The 17,206-nt window shown below is 32.0% G+C and overlaps 1 protein-coding gene across 1 annotated transcript in view; it reads right to left on the bottom strand.

Moving 5' to 3' along the window:
* The window catches only part of Lrpprc (leucine rich pentatricopeptide repeat containing), a 107,223-nt gene that overhangs the window by 39,342 nt on the left and 50,675 nt on the right, over positions 1-17,206 (bottom strand). The window contains exons 15-24 of the mRNA XM_076834038.2: positions 16,867-16,894; positions 15,205-15,262; positions 14,022-14,128; positions 13,734-13,811; positions 13,361-13,405; positions 12,895-13,008; positions 11,540-11,670; positions 10,781-10,866; positions 9,150-9,357; positions 272-396 (exon numbers count right to left, since the gene is read on the bottom strand). Coding sequence (XP_076690153.2) covers positions 272-396; positions 9,150-9,357; positions 10,781-10,866; positions 11,540-11,670; positions 12,895-13,008; positions 13,361-13,405; positions 13,734-13,811; positions 14,022-14,128; positions 15,205-15,262; positions 16,867-16,894 — 980 coding nt within the window. The remainder of the gene's footprint in view (positions 1-271; positions 397-9,149; positions 9,358-10,780; positions 10,867-11,539; positions 11,671-12,894; positions 13,009-13,360; positions 13,406-13,733; positions 13,812-14,021; positions 14,129-15,204; positions 15,263-16,866; positions 16,895-17,206) is intronic.

Below are 17,206 nucleotides of genomic sequence, written 5' to 3' on the forward strand. Positions count from 1 at the left end.
GGTGAGGATAAGGTTAAAGAAAATCTTCATAAAGGCAGAGTGCCAAGAAGTCGAGCACAATAAATAATAGGGGATAATTTTTGTAAAAGAAACATTTATCGAAAATCAAGGGACATTTACAATATTTAAAATCTACCTGATACATTTCTTTTCAATTCTGAAATGCCACAAAGCATCTCTGAATGTGCTTGTCTTCTGTTAAATTTTCTCTTCACGTTCAAATTAAGCAAGCAAGCAAGAAAAAAAATCCAACTACATTTAGGAAACTTACCTTTCTGGATTAGATCTGTCTCCCCTTTCTCTATAAGTTTACATAAGACATCATGAATCCTTGGTAATATTTTATACTTTTCATAGCAGTCAATGGTAGCTTGAAGAGCAGCATACAAGTCATCCCTTGGGGGGGAAAAATTAAGATAAATAAATAAGGTATATTGAAATTCAGTGTAGCTCTCAATAAGTTTAGAGATGCACAGAGATCAATCAAAATGTAAACTAAACTTCACTATTTTCCTTTTATTATTTTTATTATTTATTTCCTTGCTTTACCTTTTATTATTATGCTTAAAGGTACTTAGGAAGAAAGAAAGGTCAAAATAGATGGAAGGCATTCTCTGATTTTATTATAAATAAAATTTGACTATATGTAAGAAGTTGTCATAAGAATATATTATTTCTCAAAACAAGGACTACTGTCAAATATTTTTCTCAACTGCTACTTAAAGGCTTTTATGGCCTTTGATAAACTGCAGATTTAGAAAACTTTATTAAGTCCCCATAGCTACCAAGGAATTTTTAAGCACTTTTCAACTTTACCATAATATTTTTCAGACTGCCATATTACCAGATGAGTAGGAAATAGCCTCAGATTCATGTATACAGGAACTTATTGCTAAAACTAGGATACACTTGTGAATCAGTGAATTCTAGAAGAACTCTAAATATTTTTTCCTTAGAGATTAAACTTTTAAAAATTATTTCCAGGGCTGGGGATGTGGCTCAAGCAGTAGCACGCTTGTCTAGCATGCGTGCAGCCCGGGTTCAATCCTTAGCACCACATACAAACAAAGATGTTGTGTCCGCCAAAAACTAAAAAATAAATATTAAAAAATCTCTCTCAAAAAAAAAAATTATTTCCAGTTATAAAGTCAAAGTATTTGTTTTACATGACAATAAATTAAAATAAAGTTATTTTCATTTCAGTCAGTTTCTTAGACAAGAATGTAGAAATATATTTTGTGGGTGCTTAAAAAGTATCGTTTTTCCTTTCAAAGAAAAATGGCAGCTTGAGAAATATGTGAGACCTTAGACGAGCTATAGATATTATAGAATCCAATTCTACTTGCCACCTTCTTTATTTTTAAAGAGATGAAGAAACTAAGGCATTTAGAGATTGACTTATTTGCCTAAAGCAACTAAGTAGACAGAGGAAAGTATTGGTGACAGGTCTTTGGATTTCTACTTTCAGTTCAAAGCATCTCATTGCACATGAAAAGCACTGCTGTCTGCATAATCTACTAAGGTGTTACAATCTGGTATAAGAAATTAAAGATTTTTTTAAAAATAGAGTATGTAATAGATTTAAAAAGAAGCATGGTCAGAAAGAGAGAGACAAAGTATAACTAGTGAAATTAACAGTATCTTTGTAAAGAATATAAATTTCTCTTACATTCACATCAGTTTTCACAAAAAAAGTCTTTTCAAATTTCCTATTATAGCCTGTCCATTATGCAAATGTTACGTTGCCCTAGATCAGATTACTATTTTATCTAGATTAAGATTTTAAGCTGTACTAAAAAAGTAAAATAGAATGAAGAAGTGTTAATTTCAGTACAATAATACTGACACAGGGAAAATGAGCCAATCCTGATGGAACTCTACCTTATCCCCTTCCTAAGCCCTGTTTACAGTGCATCTTCTGGCACCCCACAGAGTCATTTGAATTTTTGTCATTTGGGGTGAAGACTAAATTACAGGTTAATTTCAAAACTGAAAGTAGATGCTGCAGGCTAGATTACTGTCATACAAGAGAAATGCTATAGTAGCTACCACATATGATATAAAGCTTTATATAATCAGTATTTTTCCTTGTTCAGACACAGGTTCAGTTATTGCCTTTCTACAATTCCACTGAGTGGAAAACTACTAAAGCATTTTTAAGAGTACAACTAATACATATTGATGTTTGTTTTGTTTTAAACTGGCAAGATTTGCTTTTTCAGATCAATCCCCAAACTAGAATGGTATTGTCTCACTTTTATTTGCCCTAAATTAGGTCAAACCTATCAATAAATGAATGCATAATTGTTCTGTCAATCAAAGCGACATGTTAATGTCTCTGGTCTCCAAATATATCCTTCAGAAGATTACACATGCTCAGAACAATAACAGACAAAAATAGCAAAATGGAAATAATCCATACATTTGTTAGTAATTTTAAGTACCAATGTTACTGCTCTTAGGATTGCCAATAAAATCAATTAGACATCTATAGTGGACACTTCATACAAAGTGTACTGAAGACAGAAATGAAATAAATGACTAACTGGTTCTTTTCTGTCTCCATTAAACTGCATGCTGACTTGTGGGTGGATCATGCCACTTTAAAAAGATAAAAACGTACATTTCTCCCATACTTTGTCATCATTTGCCTTGCCTATAAAAGCTTGAAAACTTGGTGCTGGAAATAAAAAATGTGAAAAAAGCGGGGCTGGGGCTGCAGTTCAGTGGTAAAGCGCTTGCCTCACATGTGTGAGGCACTGGGTTTGATCCTCAGCACTACGTAAAAATAAATAAATACAGATATTGTGTCCATTTACAACTTAAAAAAAATATTTTAAAAAAATGTGAAAAGCATCTAAAATTAGCATCGCCATGAACAGAGTTGTATATTCATAGGACTTTGGATGTGGATCTCAACCCATAAGTACTACATATGGCTCAGACTCCTAGAAGTGGTGATAAAAAACAGGTTATCACAAAAATGGCTGGGTTCCCCTCCCAAGGGTCTGTGGATCTGTGTTGATTAGGATCATCTATTCACATGTTTCACACCAGCAGATAAAATCATGTGAAAATACCATTTTTATAAGACAGAATAAAATCATAAAGAGTTGCAACATAGCAAAAGGAAAAACGTAGAAACTGCTTCTCGGCCAAAATGTGGGACAACACATTTCCAATCGATATACTTCTAACTTCTGCGACTCAATGTGATTTATGATTTTCTTTGTATAACAGAAATGATTTTAAATTCTTCTCAAAAATAACAATTATCCTTGAAAACATCCTGTCGATATATTAATTCTACATTCAAAATTTGATTCTGTGCTTATTTCAATATAAACACATAATTTCTAAGTTTTATATCCATGTTTTTAAAAGTCCATTCCTGAAAAAAATTTTAGTCACTGGTTTTCACAAACCTCAAAGAATACAAAAAGAAAATTAATTCTATAACATACTGCTATCTCTAAAATAAAAATCTATATCATTTTTAAATACCACCCCCCCCCCAAATTTCAATGAACTACACAATTTTCATGAATAAAATTATATATGCAAATAAAAAACAATTATTTAGGGGCTGGGGTTGTGGCTCAGCGGTAGAGCACTCGCCTAGCACACTCGATCCTCAGCACCACATAAAAATAAAGATATTGTGTTCAACTACAACTAAAAAATAAATATTAAAAACAACAACAAAAAACCCAATCATTTAAAAAGTTATTAATGTGTATATATATATGTATGCATTTGTATTACTAGAGATTAAACCCAGAGCCTTGCACATGTTAGGCAAGCATTCTACCACTAAGCTATGTCTACAGCCCCTTTATCAATTTTATTTTGCGATACGATCTCGCCAAGTTATCCAGGCTTGCATCAAATTCATGATCCTCCTGCCACAGCCTTTGTCCACAGGCCTACACCACCACACCTGGCTTTAAAAAAAGCAGTATTTTTATTGATGCAAATTAAAAATGTAAGCTTTGTCAAAATTCTGTGAGTCTATAAAATAAAGGCAAACTTGGGGGAAAAGATAATTCTGTAATTCTAAATTTTTTAAAAATACACACATTTATGGGAAAGCGGCAGACCACTAAGTAATTGGAAAACTTAAGAGAGTTACATTATGGGGCTGAGGTTGTGGCTCAGTGGTAGAGCATTTGCCTAGCATGAGTGATGCCCTGGATTCAAACTTCAGCACCACATATAAATAAATAAATAAATAAATAAATAAATAAATAAATAAATAAATAAATAAATAAATAGAAATTTTAAAAATATTCTGTTTCTATTAAAAAAAAGAGAGTTACATTTATTATCTTGAATGGGTTTACTTGGACCATACCAAAATTCATTCTAGAACCAATTGTTCCTTTAAAAAAAATATGATTGTATATGAAACTACATTTTTACATTATTACATAAAAGAAAATACAAAAGGCAAGTTCAAAATTTATATGTCAAATCTAATATTACTTCTTATTTTAGTCTTTAAAATGAAATTAAAATATGCTATAATTATCAACAACAGAAAAGCAAATACAAGGCAGGATGCAGGCATCTAATGATTATAAAAATAGTTTCTTCAAGATAGTAGAATGAATTTGACATTATTACTGTTTGTGTATATATAACAACATGACGAGTGAAATTCTACATCATGTATAACCCCCCCACAAAAAAATGAGAAGTTATACTCCATTTATGTATGATGTATCCAAATGCATTCTACGATCATGCTTAACTAATTAGAACAAATAAAAAATAATATTTCCTTCAAGGTACCAAAAAAAAAAAGCCCTCCTAACTCAAATAAATTCTTTAATAGATACAACTGTAAAATCATCTATGTGTTCTACATGATCTTGAATTGTTAAAAGCAGAATGACCTGTGACAACTGTTTATATTCACCTATCGATAGTTCTCAACTTAGTTTCTTTACTTATACATGGGAAGTAACTTTTCAATTCAGAGCACATATTTAATTTAAACAACAAAAAAAGATGACAAATATTATTTTTAATTGGAACAAAGTGCTTCAATATTACACATAAAGTGTTATTGAAGTGGCAATTTACCTAAAGGCCTTACTGATTGAAAAGCTCTCAAATCTGAAATCAATAGAGAAAAGTGGAGCCGAGGGTGGGAAAGTTTTTAAGAAATGAAAAACAAACTCAACATCCTAAAAACAAACTATTCTATAAATCTTCAGCAGATTTTAATATGGGGAGAAACCAATTCAAGAGAAACCATCATCTTCATAAAAATTATTCTGTTAAGAGAATCTGTCCTTAAAGAGCTAAATGTTTTTTCTGTTCATCATCTATAAATGAGGAATCTTCAAGGAGACTGGTGTTGCAATTACAACTAATCCTCCCCAAAAAATTAACTGTGTTGAAGGCTTTGTAATTTCCCTAGGTACAATTTAGCTGTCACTTACTTTAAAATTTACTCAAACATGCGTTCCGAACAGCACTAACTTCACATGTCAAGTGCTTTCCAGCCAATTGAGTCTAAACTGGAAGTCGGTGTTAAACAACTGAATGATTAGACAAGATAGCTCATTTCCCTGCTCTTTTGTTCAGAATAAAATGCCACATTTACATTATCAGGCTCAACAGGATTTTCTGACAGAGGGAGAAAAAACCCTACTGCACACTGTCCGTACTAAGCACATGAAGCCTGTCATTTACCAATCATCCTTCAAAAAGCAATAGCCATGAATGTAACTTAATTACGACCCAATGATCCTTGACGAAAAATCATCTTATCACTGTCCTGTCCCCCTAGGGCAAATGAAACACTTTTTGTCCTTTGGCACTGATGATGCTAAATTCTTAATTGCAATAATGGAGTAAAAGAGTCAAACCTCCTTAATTTCCTTTCAGCACATAAAGAGTTTTACTCTAGAAGACAAGCATTCCCATAAATAATAAAAGTATCCAGTACAAATGAAGATACTAAAATTGAAGGGGAGTGTGTATGACAGAATAACTAGCATTTTAAAAAGTGCATTTCCCATTTATGTAACATATCAAAGTGTTACAATGACTTTCGAAACTTATATTGTTACAGGTTCATTTTAGTGAAAATTGTGACATTTATGAAAAACTCAAGATTGATTCGCCAAGAGGTCTGGAAGGATTAGGTATACAAAATCCATGATGCACTTAAATTAAATGCATATGTGCAGATGTAGACTATAGCACAAATCAGCACATACACCAAAAAGTCCTTAATGGAAAGCAGAAATTAAAGCTGCTTTGATCATCTGTGCTAATATAATCCAGTTAAACAGCTTCAGATATTTTTCATATGCAATGAATCCAAAATGGATCAGCTATAAAACAAGTGAATCTGAAACCGCATCATACAAATTTCTCTGCTTAAAAATCTAATGGACCAGATTTTATTAATTGTTTTTCCTTTACCGTAACATGAAGACTAATCAAAAGCTCTTTTAACCTATTATAAAGCATTTCTTTCTACTGCATATGGAGGATCCCTGTCATCTCCCTGAATCAGGCATGATTTTAATAAAAGAAATAAATTTTAAAATAAAACAGTTACAAAAGAAAATTTTAAAATAATATTCATTTGGACTACATATAGATAGTGGCCTACAGATTGTAGTGTAATATAATAGAAGCACACAAAAATTTGTTTAAAAAAATTCTTTTCTGTTTAATACAAACATAATAAAGGCCAGTTACAAACTTTTCTATCATGTTATAAATGTGTTATTGTTTTAGATTTCCCTTGCCAAATGCATAAAAACAAAATGCATTATTTCCAAGCCCACAAAGCATTATTCAAGGACACAAACTGATATGGTATCATTTCCTCTGTGCTTTACCCAGTGTTGGAAGTCGGTTCAAAATTAAGATCCACGGAGTCTGAACTTATTATCTAAGGAACTCAATCTCACAGATTTCCTTCAGAATTATAATATGAAACTAATATCCTCTTTAGAGTCTTTTGCAATGACATGCCAAAAAGATGCTTGCTTTTGAATGAAATAATGAAGGTTTTTAAATGATATTCTGAAATGTTTTTCATAATTTTATCACAAGTTTGAATAAATAAGGCTCACTACCCAGATGAGCTCATACCTGCTGGGGTCAATTACATGGTATTACTAAAGACTGAACATATTTAATCAAATCAAATACATGGGGCCTTTTTGGCAGGTTGGTGTAGTTAATCCTAGTACTTGTCATGATTCTGAATTAATTAGCTATCTTCCATCAGTTAGACAAAACAGAATTGAACAAAAGTTTCAAAGTCAGTGTTTCATTCTAGCATTTTCCCTGACAATAGTGCTACTACTCCTTTCTGAAATTTTATAAATATTAAATTTCCTTTATATCCTTTTTATTCTCATGACTCTAAAACAGCTGACATAATCTTTTTATTATGATAGATGAAACTGAAAGAACATGTCGGGGAGACTGCTTCTACAAAGTAAAGATAGCAAAAGAAAAAAGTAAAAACTCAATGTAAATAAAACTAGAAGATAATAATTTCTACAAGTTTCTGAAAGTATTAAGACACCATGAAGGAAAAGATAAAAATTTAGATTGTTGGTCCAATTAACAAAGACAGCCAAATTTGACTGAGACATACAAACACCTAACTGTTCTAAATGATCAGAAGCACAGAGCATGCTCCAGGTTACCATCTGAATTCTATGCTGTTTTCATTTTCCCTTGGATAAGCTCTCCTTGGTACATGAGCCCCATCTGCAGACCTCTTTTGGAAAACTTTCACATCTCTACTGTCTTCAAAGTATTTCTATTTCTAAGATACTTTTCTACCATGGGCTCATTTTCTTTGTTAATTATTATATTTTTGCCCAGTAGTGTAGGAGGGCCTAATTCTTCTGGGCACTGGGCCCATTTCTTTCAAATCCCTGTGCAGAGTTCCACACGCAATTTGCAGAGATGGGTCTTTTAAACAATTGAAAAAAATTCCAGTAGGAAGCATATTAATTATAGGATTTCTATATAAAGTTGGCTGTGAATATGAGAACTCAATAATGCAGTAATTGTTTGAATCACTATTTCTTTAAAAGAATGTAATGCTGAGATTGTGGAGGTTAAGATTTAGCCAATCACCCAACTTGATAACTGTTTATGACTGGCTGGCAAAAGAATTAGTTTGGATGTGTGTGCACATACATGGGTTCAAGCTTATCAATATTCATATTTCCTAATGAGCTACTTAAAACAATTTTTTATTCTTTATTTAAAATTCAATACCAAATTATTCATAACATCCAGTTAATTATACACCATATTAAATAAATAAAAACTACCACATATTTTGGGGGAAGATGAGAAATGTTAAAATATAAATTTCATTTTTTTCCTGGCATTGATAAGACATCACCAATACTAAAATCAGAAAATCCTAATCACAGAATAAGCAGATTACAAACTGTAGTAAGCCATGCAAAAGATGACAAAGAGGTAAGATCTAAGAAATTAAAAAGCAAAAGTAAAAGAAGGTAATGAGGTATGCTTAAGCATCTTATTAAAATGTTTCACTCATTATAAAAGAGTAGAATTGATTTTATGATTTGCATTGAAGATAATATTTTAAACTGGGTACAAACAAGAATATTTCAAATGTAAAATTTTCAAACTCAGTAAATCTTTCCCTATCAACAAAATTCATCTTCCCACAAGGCAGAAACATCTCCAACATTTATCAAAACTAGAATAACTGTATGTGATTAAAATACTATATGGAGACCAGGAGTACTGCATAGGTATTTCTATGTTTATCACCTGAAGGAGAGTTATGATACATGATTAAAAACCTCAGAGGACCTTTCTTTCTTATAGTTATTGATAATCAGTATTTATTAGGCTCAAAAATTTGATTCAATTTCATGTAATATTATCTATCACATGCTCCTAGGGAAAAAAAATACCAGAGACCACTTCATTGAGAAGCCACAGAGCCATAGGGCTGCTGCTGATTTTAAAGGTCACCTAAACCATCTTAGTACCCTTATTCTTTGGCAAATGACCCACATGGCTTCCACATCAACGTACTTACAAAGTATAATCTCAAAATGATTAGATTCATTCTTTTAATGCCAATATTAAAATTCAAAATTCAATTAACTTACTTTTCCAGGTGTACAGTGACCAATGGGAAACTTATGTTGGTAGATGGTTTTGCTAACCCTAGAGTGACGATGGCTTCATGTAGCTGTTTTACTGTTTCAATTTCACCTCTTAAAGCAGCACCATTTAGGATGTGGAAAAAGGACAAGACTGTTGCATCTTTGATAAGAACATCCTTCTCTTTCATCTCCTTTAGAATGTTAATAGCATCTACAATGAAGTAACACAAAAGACCCTTAGGTAATTTCATGTAGGGAAAACAAACTGCTATTAAAACAGCATTTCAAGCCCAGCAGGAATGTAAATTCTAGTGTATAATGCCGATTTCAAGTTAATTACTACTTGCATTTCTAAACGAGACTACAATTATAAATCCACAATAGCATGGTTTTATCATTTCCCTGCAACTTTGACTACAAATTATAGATAGGGACTGTGTGCCCACTCGGCACCACATAACCCTGTACAGTCTGCCCTATAGCTGTAAGATCCTCCTAAATGGATGCTTTTATCGTTCAGAGCTAACATCTGCTAAATCACACCATTGTTTCTTCAGCAGATGGCTTGTCAGGAGGCCAGATAATAAAGATGTGTTTACACTGTATATACAGCCAGACTAATGGTCTGATACCGATAGGGCCTGTTTGCTATGTCGATACTAATTAGCCAAGCAGAGCCAATGAAAGCTTTCCAAAAGACTGCATGTTAATACATTAGATTCATTAAGCTTCATTAGAAAGGCAGAAACAAACATTTTAGGATATGGAATAAGTGCATTTTTATAACGTTGTTCTTAATTATTACACAGACAAAATGTTTTGACCACTTTACAAAAAGTGATTTCAAAAAAGCAGGCTAATCTTTATAAAGAATTTTCTATGTTAGAAAGGCTTCCCAGGAAAAATTTCAATGTTCAAATCATATTTTCTCCGTGCACTGTTCCCTATGACAAAATCAAAACAATCATTTCTAAAAATAAAAGGAAGTGAGGAAGGCTAAAAAATAAGTTTCAAAATAAAGCCAAATTCAGAAAGTTAAGAAACAAGTAAATAGTAAGAACATATTACCAAGTGTCATTTAATTATATTAGATTTAGCATTACCTCAACAATGAGAAAATTAGGAGTATGCAAATCAACAATATAATTAGCTACACCTTTCTCATGAAATTCTAAACAGAAACTTCAACTGAAATAAACATTTTGCTAATATGATTAAAAGTTCAGCTAAAAACAAGGGCAAAATTCAGTTTTTTATATATCATGTTATGTTTATAGGTTTTATGTTCAGCCTTCAGATCTTCTTAAGCAAAAACAAAGCCATTAGTGCAGGCATATAAGCAAATTGTGCCATAAGTCATGATCTTCAAACTCAATCCAAACAGCAATGCTAATAAAAACTAGCTGCAGAAAAGCAAAAAGCACTGAGCTGTGCAAATGTAAATGACAAGCTTGCCAATCCATTAAAACTAATGGCCTACACTGTCCATGTGGCTCTGGTTGGATTCACATGCAAATTTGTATGCAAAGTGTTCCAGCACTTTGCAGGACATGATACACCATTAATATCAATTCACATGTTGTGCCACAGGCAAATACTTGCATCCCATCTTTCCTTTATGTGGGGAGACTTACCTTGGAGCTTGCCATGCTTTCCCAATACTTTTACAAGGCCTACATACTTGTTGGTGTCAAGGACAGCAGATGGATCTAAACGGTCACTATGAAATAAAACCAGTTATATAATGTTAGAAGACAACTAACGACAAAAAGAACTGAAATTCCTATAACTTCCAAAAGCCCATCAGGTCTAAATTCTTATTAATATTGGTGCCTATACTTCAGTTAGGATTTATTTTTGAAGCCATATATCAATTAATATGTAAATTATAGTCAGTGACTTCAGAAGTAAAAATTGTAACACTACACATACATATAGCATCACTCCACCTGCAAATGATACTACTGAAGACACTTTTGCTTTATGGTACTTTCCATAATTCTAACCTTCACTGTGAACACTGAAATACCTCAAATGACAAATCTTTATTTGCTAAATCTATCAGGATGGGGATTTAAAAATATCCCTGAGAAATGGACAGAATTTTGTTTATAGTGCAGTATAGAAAGGGAAATGTTATCAAGCCTTACAAAACAGTTACTATCACCAATAGTATAACCAATGGGAAAAAACCTTGGCTTTAAAGACTAGGCTGTGTTATTGTACTTAAGACACCTTGCTAAAACAAGAGCCTTATGCTATGAAATTTCAATACTGACAACAAAAGAATTTCTTTGAATTACTTAAGGCAGTAATAATCAATCTAGGTGACTCATCAAGGGTGGTATATCAGCATAAACGCTGATGAGTTGTTTCATTGCCAGGGTACTCACAATTCTTGCTTCAAGTTTAGTGCATCTTCTGCATTATCATGTCTACAGCACAAATTTATTAAAGCTGCATAGCCACCAACAGCCATGTCTGATTCATATTTTGCTTTCAATTCAAGGGCTTTTTGCATATTCTAAAATAAAGAATTGAAGTAAAAAAAAGAAAAAGAAATTAATATAAAAGTAAAAATGTCACATTTTTAGTTACAGTATTTAGAAAAAGTTTACAGTACTTTAAAAATGAACTGTTTCAGGGGGAATAGGGAGGACAGCAGAATACAACTGACACTAGGATTGCTGTATGTATACACATGGATGTATAACCAATGTGATCCTGCAATCTGTACATGTGGAAAAGTGAGAATTCATACCCTATGTGAATCAAATGTATGCTATGTCAAGATCATTGTATTGTCTTGAGCAACTAATAAAATTAAAAAAAAAATAGGATTTCAAAGAAATAAATAAATAAATAAAAATAAACTGTTTCATGTTATCAACTTGGCCCTGCCCCCTTGGTATTTTTATTCACCTTTTAAAAGGCAGGCAGGCCAGATGTATATGTAGGGTAATTCTAACAAATGCAAATTTGGATTTTTTATTGTAAAATAGCCCACTATTAATGCCAAATTTGATGTTTTAGCTTTTGTACTGTACTATTTAGAGAAGACTTCCAGATTAAATACTTCCTAAATCAGTCCCTAATCATAGTCCAATTTCTAGATGCAGAAACATGTACCAATAAAAAGTTTCTCACTCTAGTTTAGTACCAAAGAAATAACAGTACCATGTTATAATCTCAGTTATAATATTTTTTTCTAAAACCATAGGCTTGCTAAACTAGAACCTGAAAAAAGTCTAGTGATATCCCTCAAATTGCAGACACACACTAAAATGAACACGAAGTACAGCTGGACGCCCACTGAAAAAAAGGCAAGAGACCCTTTATCTCGGAGAGAGCTTTTTTCCAGCAGGAAAATGGAATTTCAATCCCTGCATTAACAACCTAGTAATATTTGACTTGCAAATGACTACTGCATGTATCAGTTGCTTGACAATCTAGATATAAGAGACCGGAGCCATGGCTTGAAAGGACATTTGGCATGTATGATAAACCTATCACAGCTGTTACTATCATTCACTTTGTAGATTATTGTAAACAAACTACAGCAACCTGAAAACATGCCATTCAAGGTGTAGCTGAAATTAGTTAACCTTTCATTTAATTGCATTGTTCACAAGCATGACATATAATAATCAATTGTAAAAATCATAAATATTATGTTCAGTTTTGCTTATTATGAACAATAATTTTTTTTACCCTAATAGCATATTTGAAATGTTTAAACAAATGTTACCTCTTCTGAACAAAGCATTAATATCAGTTGCTTTAGGACATCTCCTATAGGTTGATTTTTAGCTTTTAGATTTTCAAGTGTAGACTCTAAATCAGATGATGTAAGTTGCTGAGACTACAGGAGAAAAAAAAAAAGAAAGAAGGAAGAAAAATTTACTACAAAAAGAAAACTTGACCCTTGTCATCCTACCCTTTAAATTGACTTTCCTTTATGTTATAAATGCTCATAGTGATATTTACCTGGGGATCAATGGATGGACTCTAGGGGTAATGAATCTTGCAAGACTATTTGCAAATTTCCTAGGTCTGTTGATTTTTCAGAGATGACAAATAGGTTTTGCCAAATTCTTACACATATACAAAATGATGAAAATATTAAGAAACATTGGTTTTATAAGGGCGCAGTCTAGAATACTTGTTAAATGCAGTTATTATAACATGTAGAACCCACTCAAAAACCTACTTACTTTACGAGAGTCTATCTTCTTTCTTTCAACCATCATATTAACATCCTAAATTGGGATTTAAGTTAGCACAAAATTAGAAGACAAAAGGAAAATTAAAATAGCAAATGTCCAAAGAAAAATCTGAAAGTCCCACTTCATTTTAATGCTACCTGTCTACCTTTCCAACATTTTACAGCAATTCTGTTCATACTATACTGACCATTACAATTAAGGTTTTAAATGTATTCTTCAATATATAAATAGTTTTTACCAACAATCAATGAAAAAGCTTTGTTTTAATGACTGCCAATGAAACTTTTCTTTTTTGTTAAAAGCATCGTATTTTTAAAAAAATTTAACAGGTTTTTATATATAAATTAAGCATTTCACACACCTTAATCAATTCAGGAACATGGTAGCTATCCAGTAGATTTCGAATGCCTCTGTAGATACTTTCAGGAATTTTTATATTCTGTGCAAAGGAAAGGGAGGGGGGGAAACCTGAGTTTTAGACAACTAAACTGAAATTTGTCTAACAGAAATTATCTCAGTCATAATTTAAGTCTCCAACTCTTGCATGTCATTGAGAAGTGGTCTGGTTGTACTTAAAAGCAGCAATTTCAAATCTAATAGATACATGTCAGGCAGGACAGGCATTATATAGCAAAAAATGAAATGGTACCATCTCCTTCAGCTGATGGAAGTATTGTCTCAAACGCTCCTCCTTGGCCTGTACCTCTGAGTCACTCATGCTGTCAATCAAGTTATAAAGAAAATAGCCAACAGCTTCTGTGGAAAAAAACAAGAGAAAGCATTCCACTAAAATTACCGAGACTGTCATGTTATCAAGATTAATTTATAAGAAATCATTTTGGTGTGAGATGTCACCCTGATGAGAGGCTCTGAAATGGCAACAATGATCACTGAGGCATAGAGATTATGTGGTTTGGGAGCACATATCTAACTGGTGAGTGAAAGGAATATTAATTATTTTCAGACCGAGTGACAGCTTTTCAGTACTGAATCTTACTTCAATCTATTTTTTTCCACTATTCTGTGACAGAAGTGGTCCTGCCCAAGGCCTTACCCCTCTCTTGTCCAAATCACAAGTAGTAAAAATAAATAAATGTCTTTACACTTTTCTACACTAATTTTTTGTGGATAATATTTAGGGAAACACATAAAATTACAAAGGATTATACATGTTGAATATAGAAAGTTAAATAATTTTAATAAGCAGACATAGTAATCCTGTGGAGAGCTGCCTATTAGCCAATGAAAAACCAAGATTAACAAAGATGTTTTGTAACAACAGTAATTTTCCTATGCATTCAAGCATAAAATGTACAGGGCCATGTGCTAATGCCTGGGATAGGAGATTTGAACTTTTAAGAAAGGTAGCTTCTTATAGAAAAGTATATATTATAAGCTTCCTTAAATGACAAATAAAAATCATTAAATGACAAAATAATCTTTTATATAATAAATTATATTTAAGTGGAAAAAATCCACAAGACCTTTTTCCTACTTTGTTTAAAATTAGCCATACTTGCAAAACATTAAAGTCACATAAATATTAAGAATCTCTGACTTTTTAAGCCTATGCCACAGACACTGTAAGAAGCATTTCCTTGTTGCACGAAAAGAAAGTATCCCAAGCCTGCCTTCTAAAAATAATTATTATAAAACCAAACACCTCACAGATCTCAAAATGCTGTGGTTATCAATATAAAGATGTGTAACCAAATGTTTTCAAATTTCACTTTGCGAAAGAAAAGTGTTCCCTGCTATAATCCTTCTAGTCCATTATTACACAGAAGAATGAATTTGTGGATAAGTTACAATCATCGAAATTGAAACGCTACCCGTTGGTCCTGGAGGCTCCTGGCAATAACGTCCATCCTTGTACAACAATTCTGTTATCTGGTAAGACAGAATATTCGTGCATTGCAGCAAGAGACGAAAACAAGAACAAATACAATTTGAAATTGAATTCTTGAAATAATACAACGTCTCCCCAGTAAGGTATTATTCTATATTGTAGTAATCCAACACTACCCCCACCCACCAAGGAGATTGTTTTGTTTTTAAATAATAGGTTTGTCTTCTAAAAATAAAAATAAGCCCATGATGAAGGAAAGCAGCAATGTTTTATGAAATGTCACAAAGAGAGGCTATAAAGTGATTTGTTTATATATCATTTTAAATTGTTATAAACAGTAATTTATAGGAATTATGAACCAATATTCTCATCATTTTGATTTTGATGAGGACACTAACTGGGATTAGTGTCCTCCTTTTAAGTTTTATAGAAATAAAAAGTAACATATGATGGACCAGTAACTTAAATTTTTTGGTTGTTCCATGACATTTTCTCATTCATTTTAATGGCACTAAAACAAAAGAGGCCAAAAGTTTTAACTTGTTTTTTCTTAAGTATTCTTATCAATTAATTCACATATACTAAAAGACATACACACTTATTTTTCAACATTAAATCTACCAACCAAAAGAAATTTCTAATTTCAAAAATCCAAATAACATTTTATAATCAAAATTATTACACAACCTATGATGCCAACTTATAACTTTGAAAAGGGTATTTAACTATATATCCTGAGGCTGAAGACAGAAAAGAACTATATACTAGTTGTCCAAATGACATGTGTGAAGAATTCTAATGTATGTTATGCATATTCAATAGCTGAGCTTATGTGCTATTATAGCACATGTATTTTAAGTGTTTACAGGCCCAAACTGTACTTCTACTATTGTTTATTTATTAATCTGAAAAAATCAGGCAAAATGATCACATGCCTCTATACAAACCATGCTATAGTTAATGTTAATTCAAAAGGTAGTTAATGTAGGAATAAGAATTGTGTAAAAGAAAAACAAAATAATCTTCACCTACCAACTGTCCTTTAATCAACACACACACATAGAAAATAATAAATTCTACCAGAAACTTTTGCCATACTTACAGTAACATTTAATGCCAATTTGAACAAAAACACATTTAATGAATACACCAATGAAAATATCTATAGTCAAAACAGTATCGTTTCTAATTTGGCAATTCAAGTAATACCAGAAATAGAATTGGGAATTTCAATTAATAACATGCCTTCTGATTTTATTAAGCTGAAAATCCTTAATGCAATTCACTATAATTATGCTTCCTGCATAAAATCAGTTAGTTTCTTAAAAAGGCTGATGTTGGTTTGCATATCATTCGTATACAGAAACATACACAAATATACATACTTACTTAGAGAAAGAAAATTAATTATTAAACCCATAAGACCAAATACTTTTGGAAAGGTTGAAAATCTTAAGGACTCTTAGGACTAAGTCAAAGACTACTTCCATAAAAAGCTTCCTGCTGTTTTAAAACTAACATTTTCAAGATTTTAAATCCATCAATTTTAACAGTATAACAGAAATGTGAGAAGCTATTAAAATTTTTGCTCTTACAGGCTACTTATATATATCACCTTGTGATTTGAATGATTAGGCATACTTACCTTGCTCCAAAGATCTATATTCATAGACCTGCAGAGGGCAGCAAAGGATTAAAAATAAACCCAGAGGTTTAAAAAACATTTTAAGTTAAAATGCATTGCCAATTATATTATGTAATATGTAAAATCAAAACTTTATATAAACAAGTAAATAAATATTTGCAAAATCAAGTTGAATCATTAGAACAAGCAATTTGGAAAGGATGACCCTCACTCACTTTGAATCCTCAAAGTAAAAAAATTGGTTTGGGTACGAATCATTAAAAGAACCACCCCTAAATCTGGGGTGCAAGTTTAATGAAGCAGCAAATTTGTACGACCTCAAAGGGTCTGCCCAGAGACT

This window comes from Callospermophilus lateralis, chromosome 14 (assembly GCF_048772815.1).
Source record: "Callospermophilus lateralis isolate mCalLat2 chromosome 14, mCalLat2.hap1, whole genome shotgun sequence".
Lineage (NCBI taxonomy): Eukaryota > Metazoa > Chordata > Mammalia > Rodentia > Sciuridae > Callospermophilus > Callospermophilus lateralis.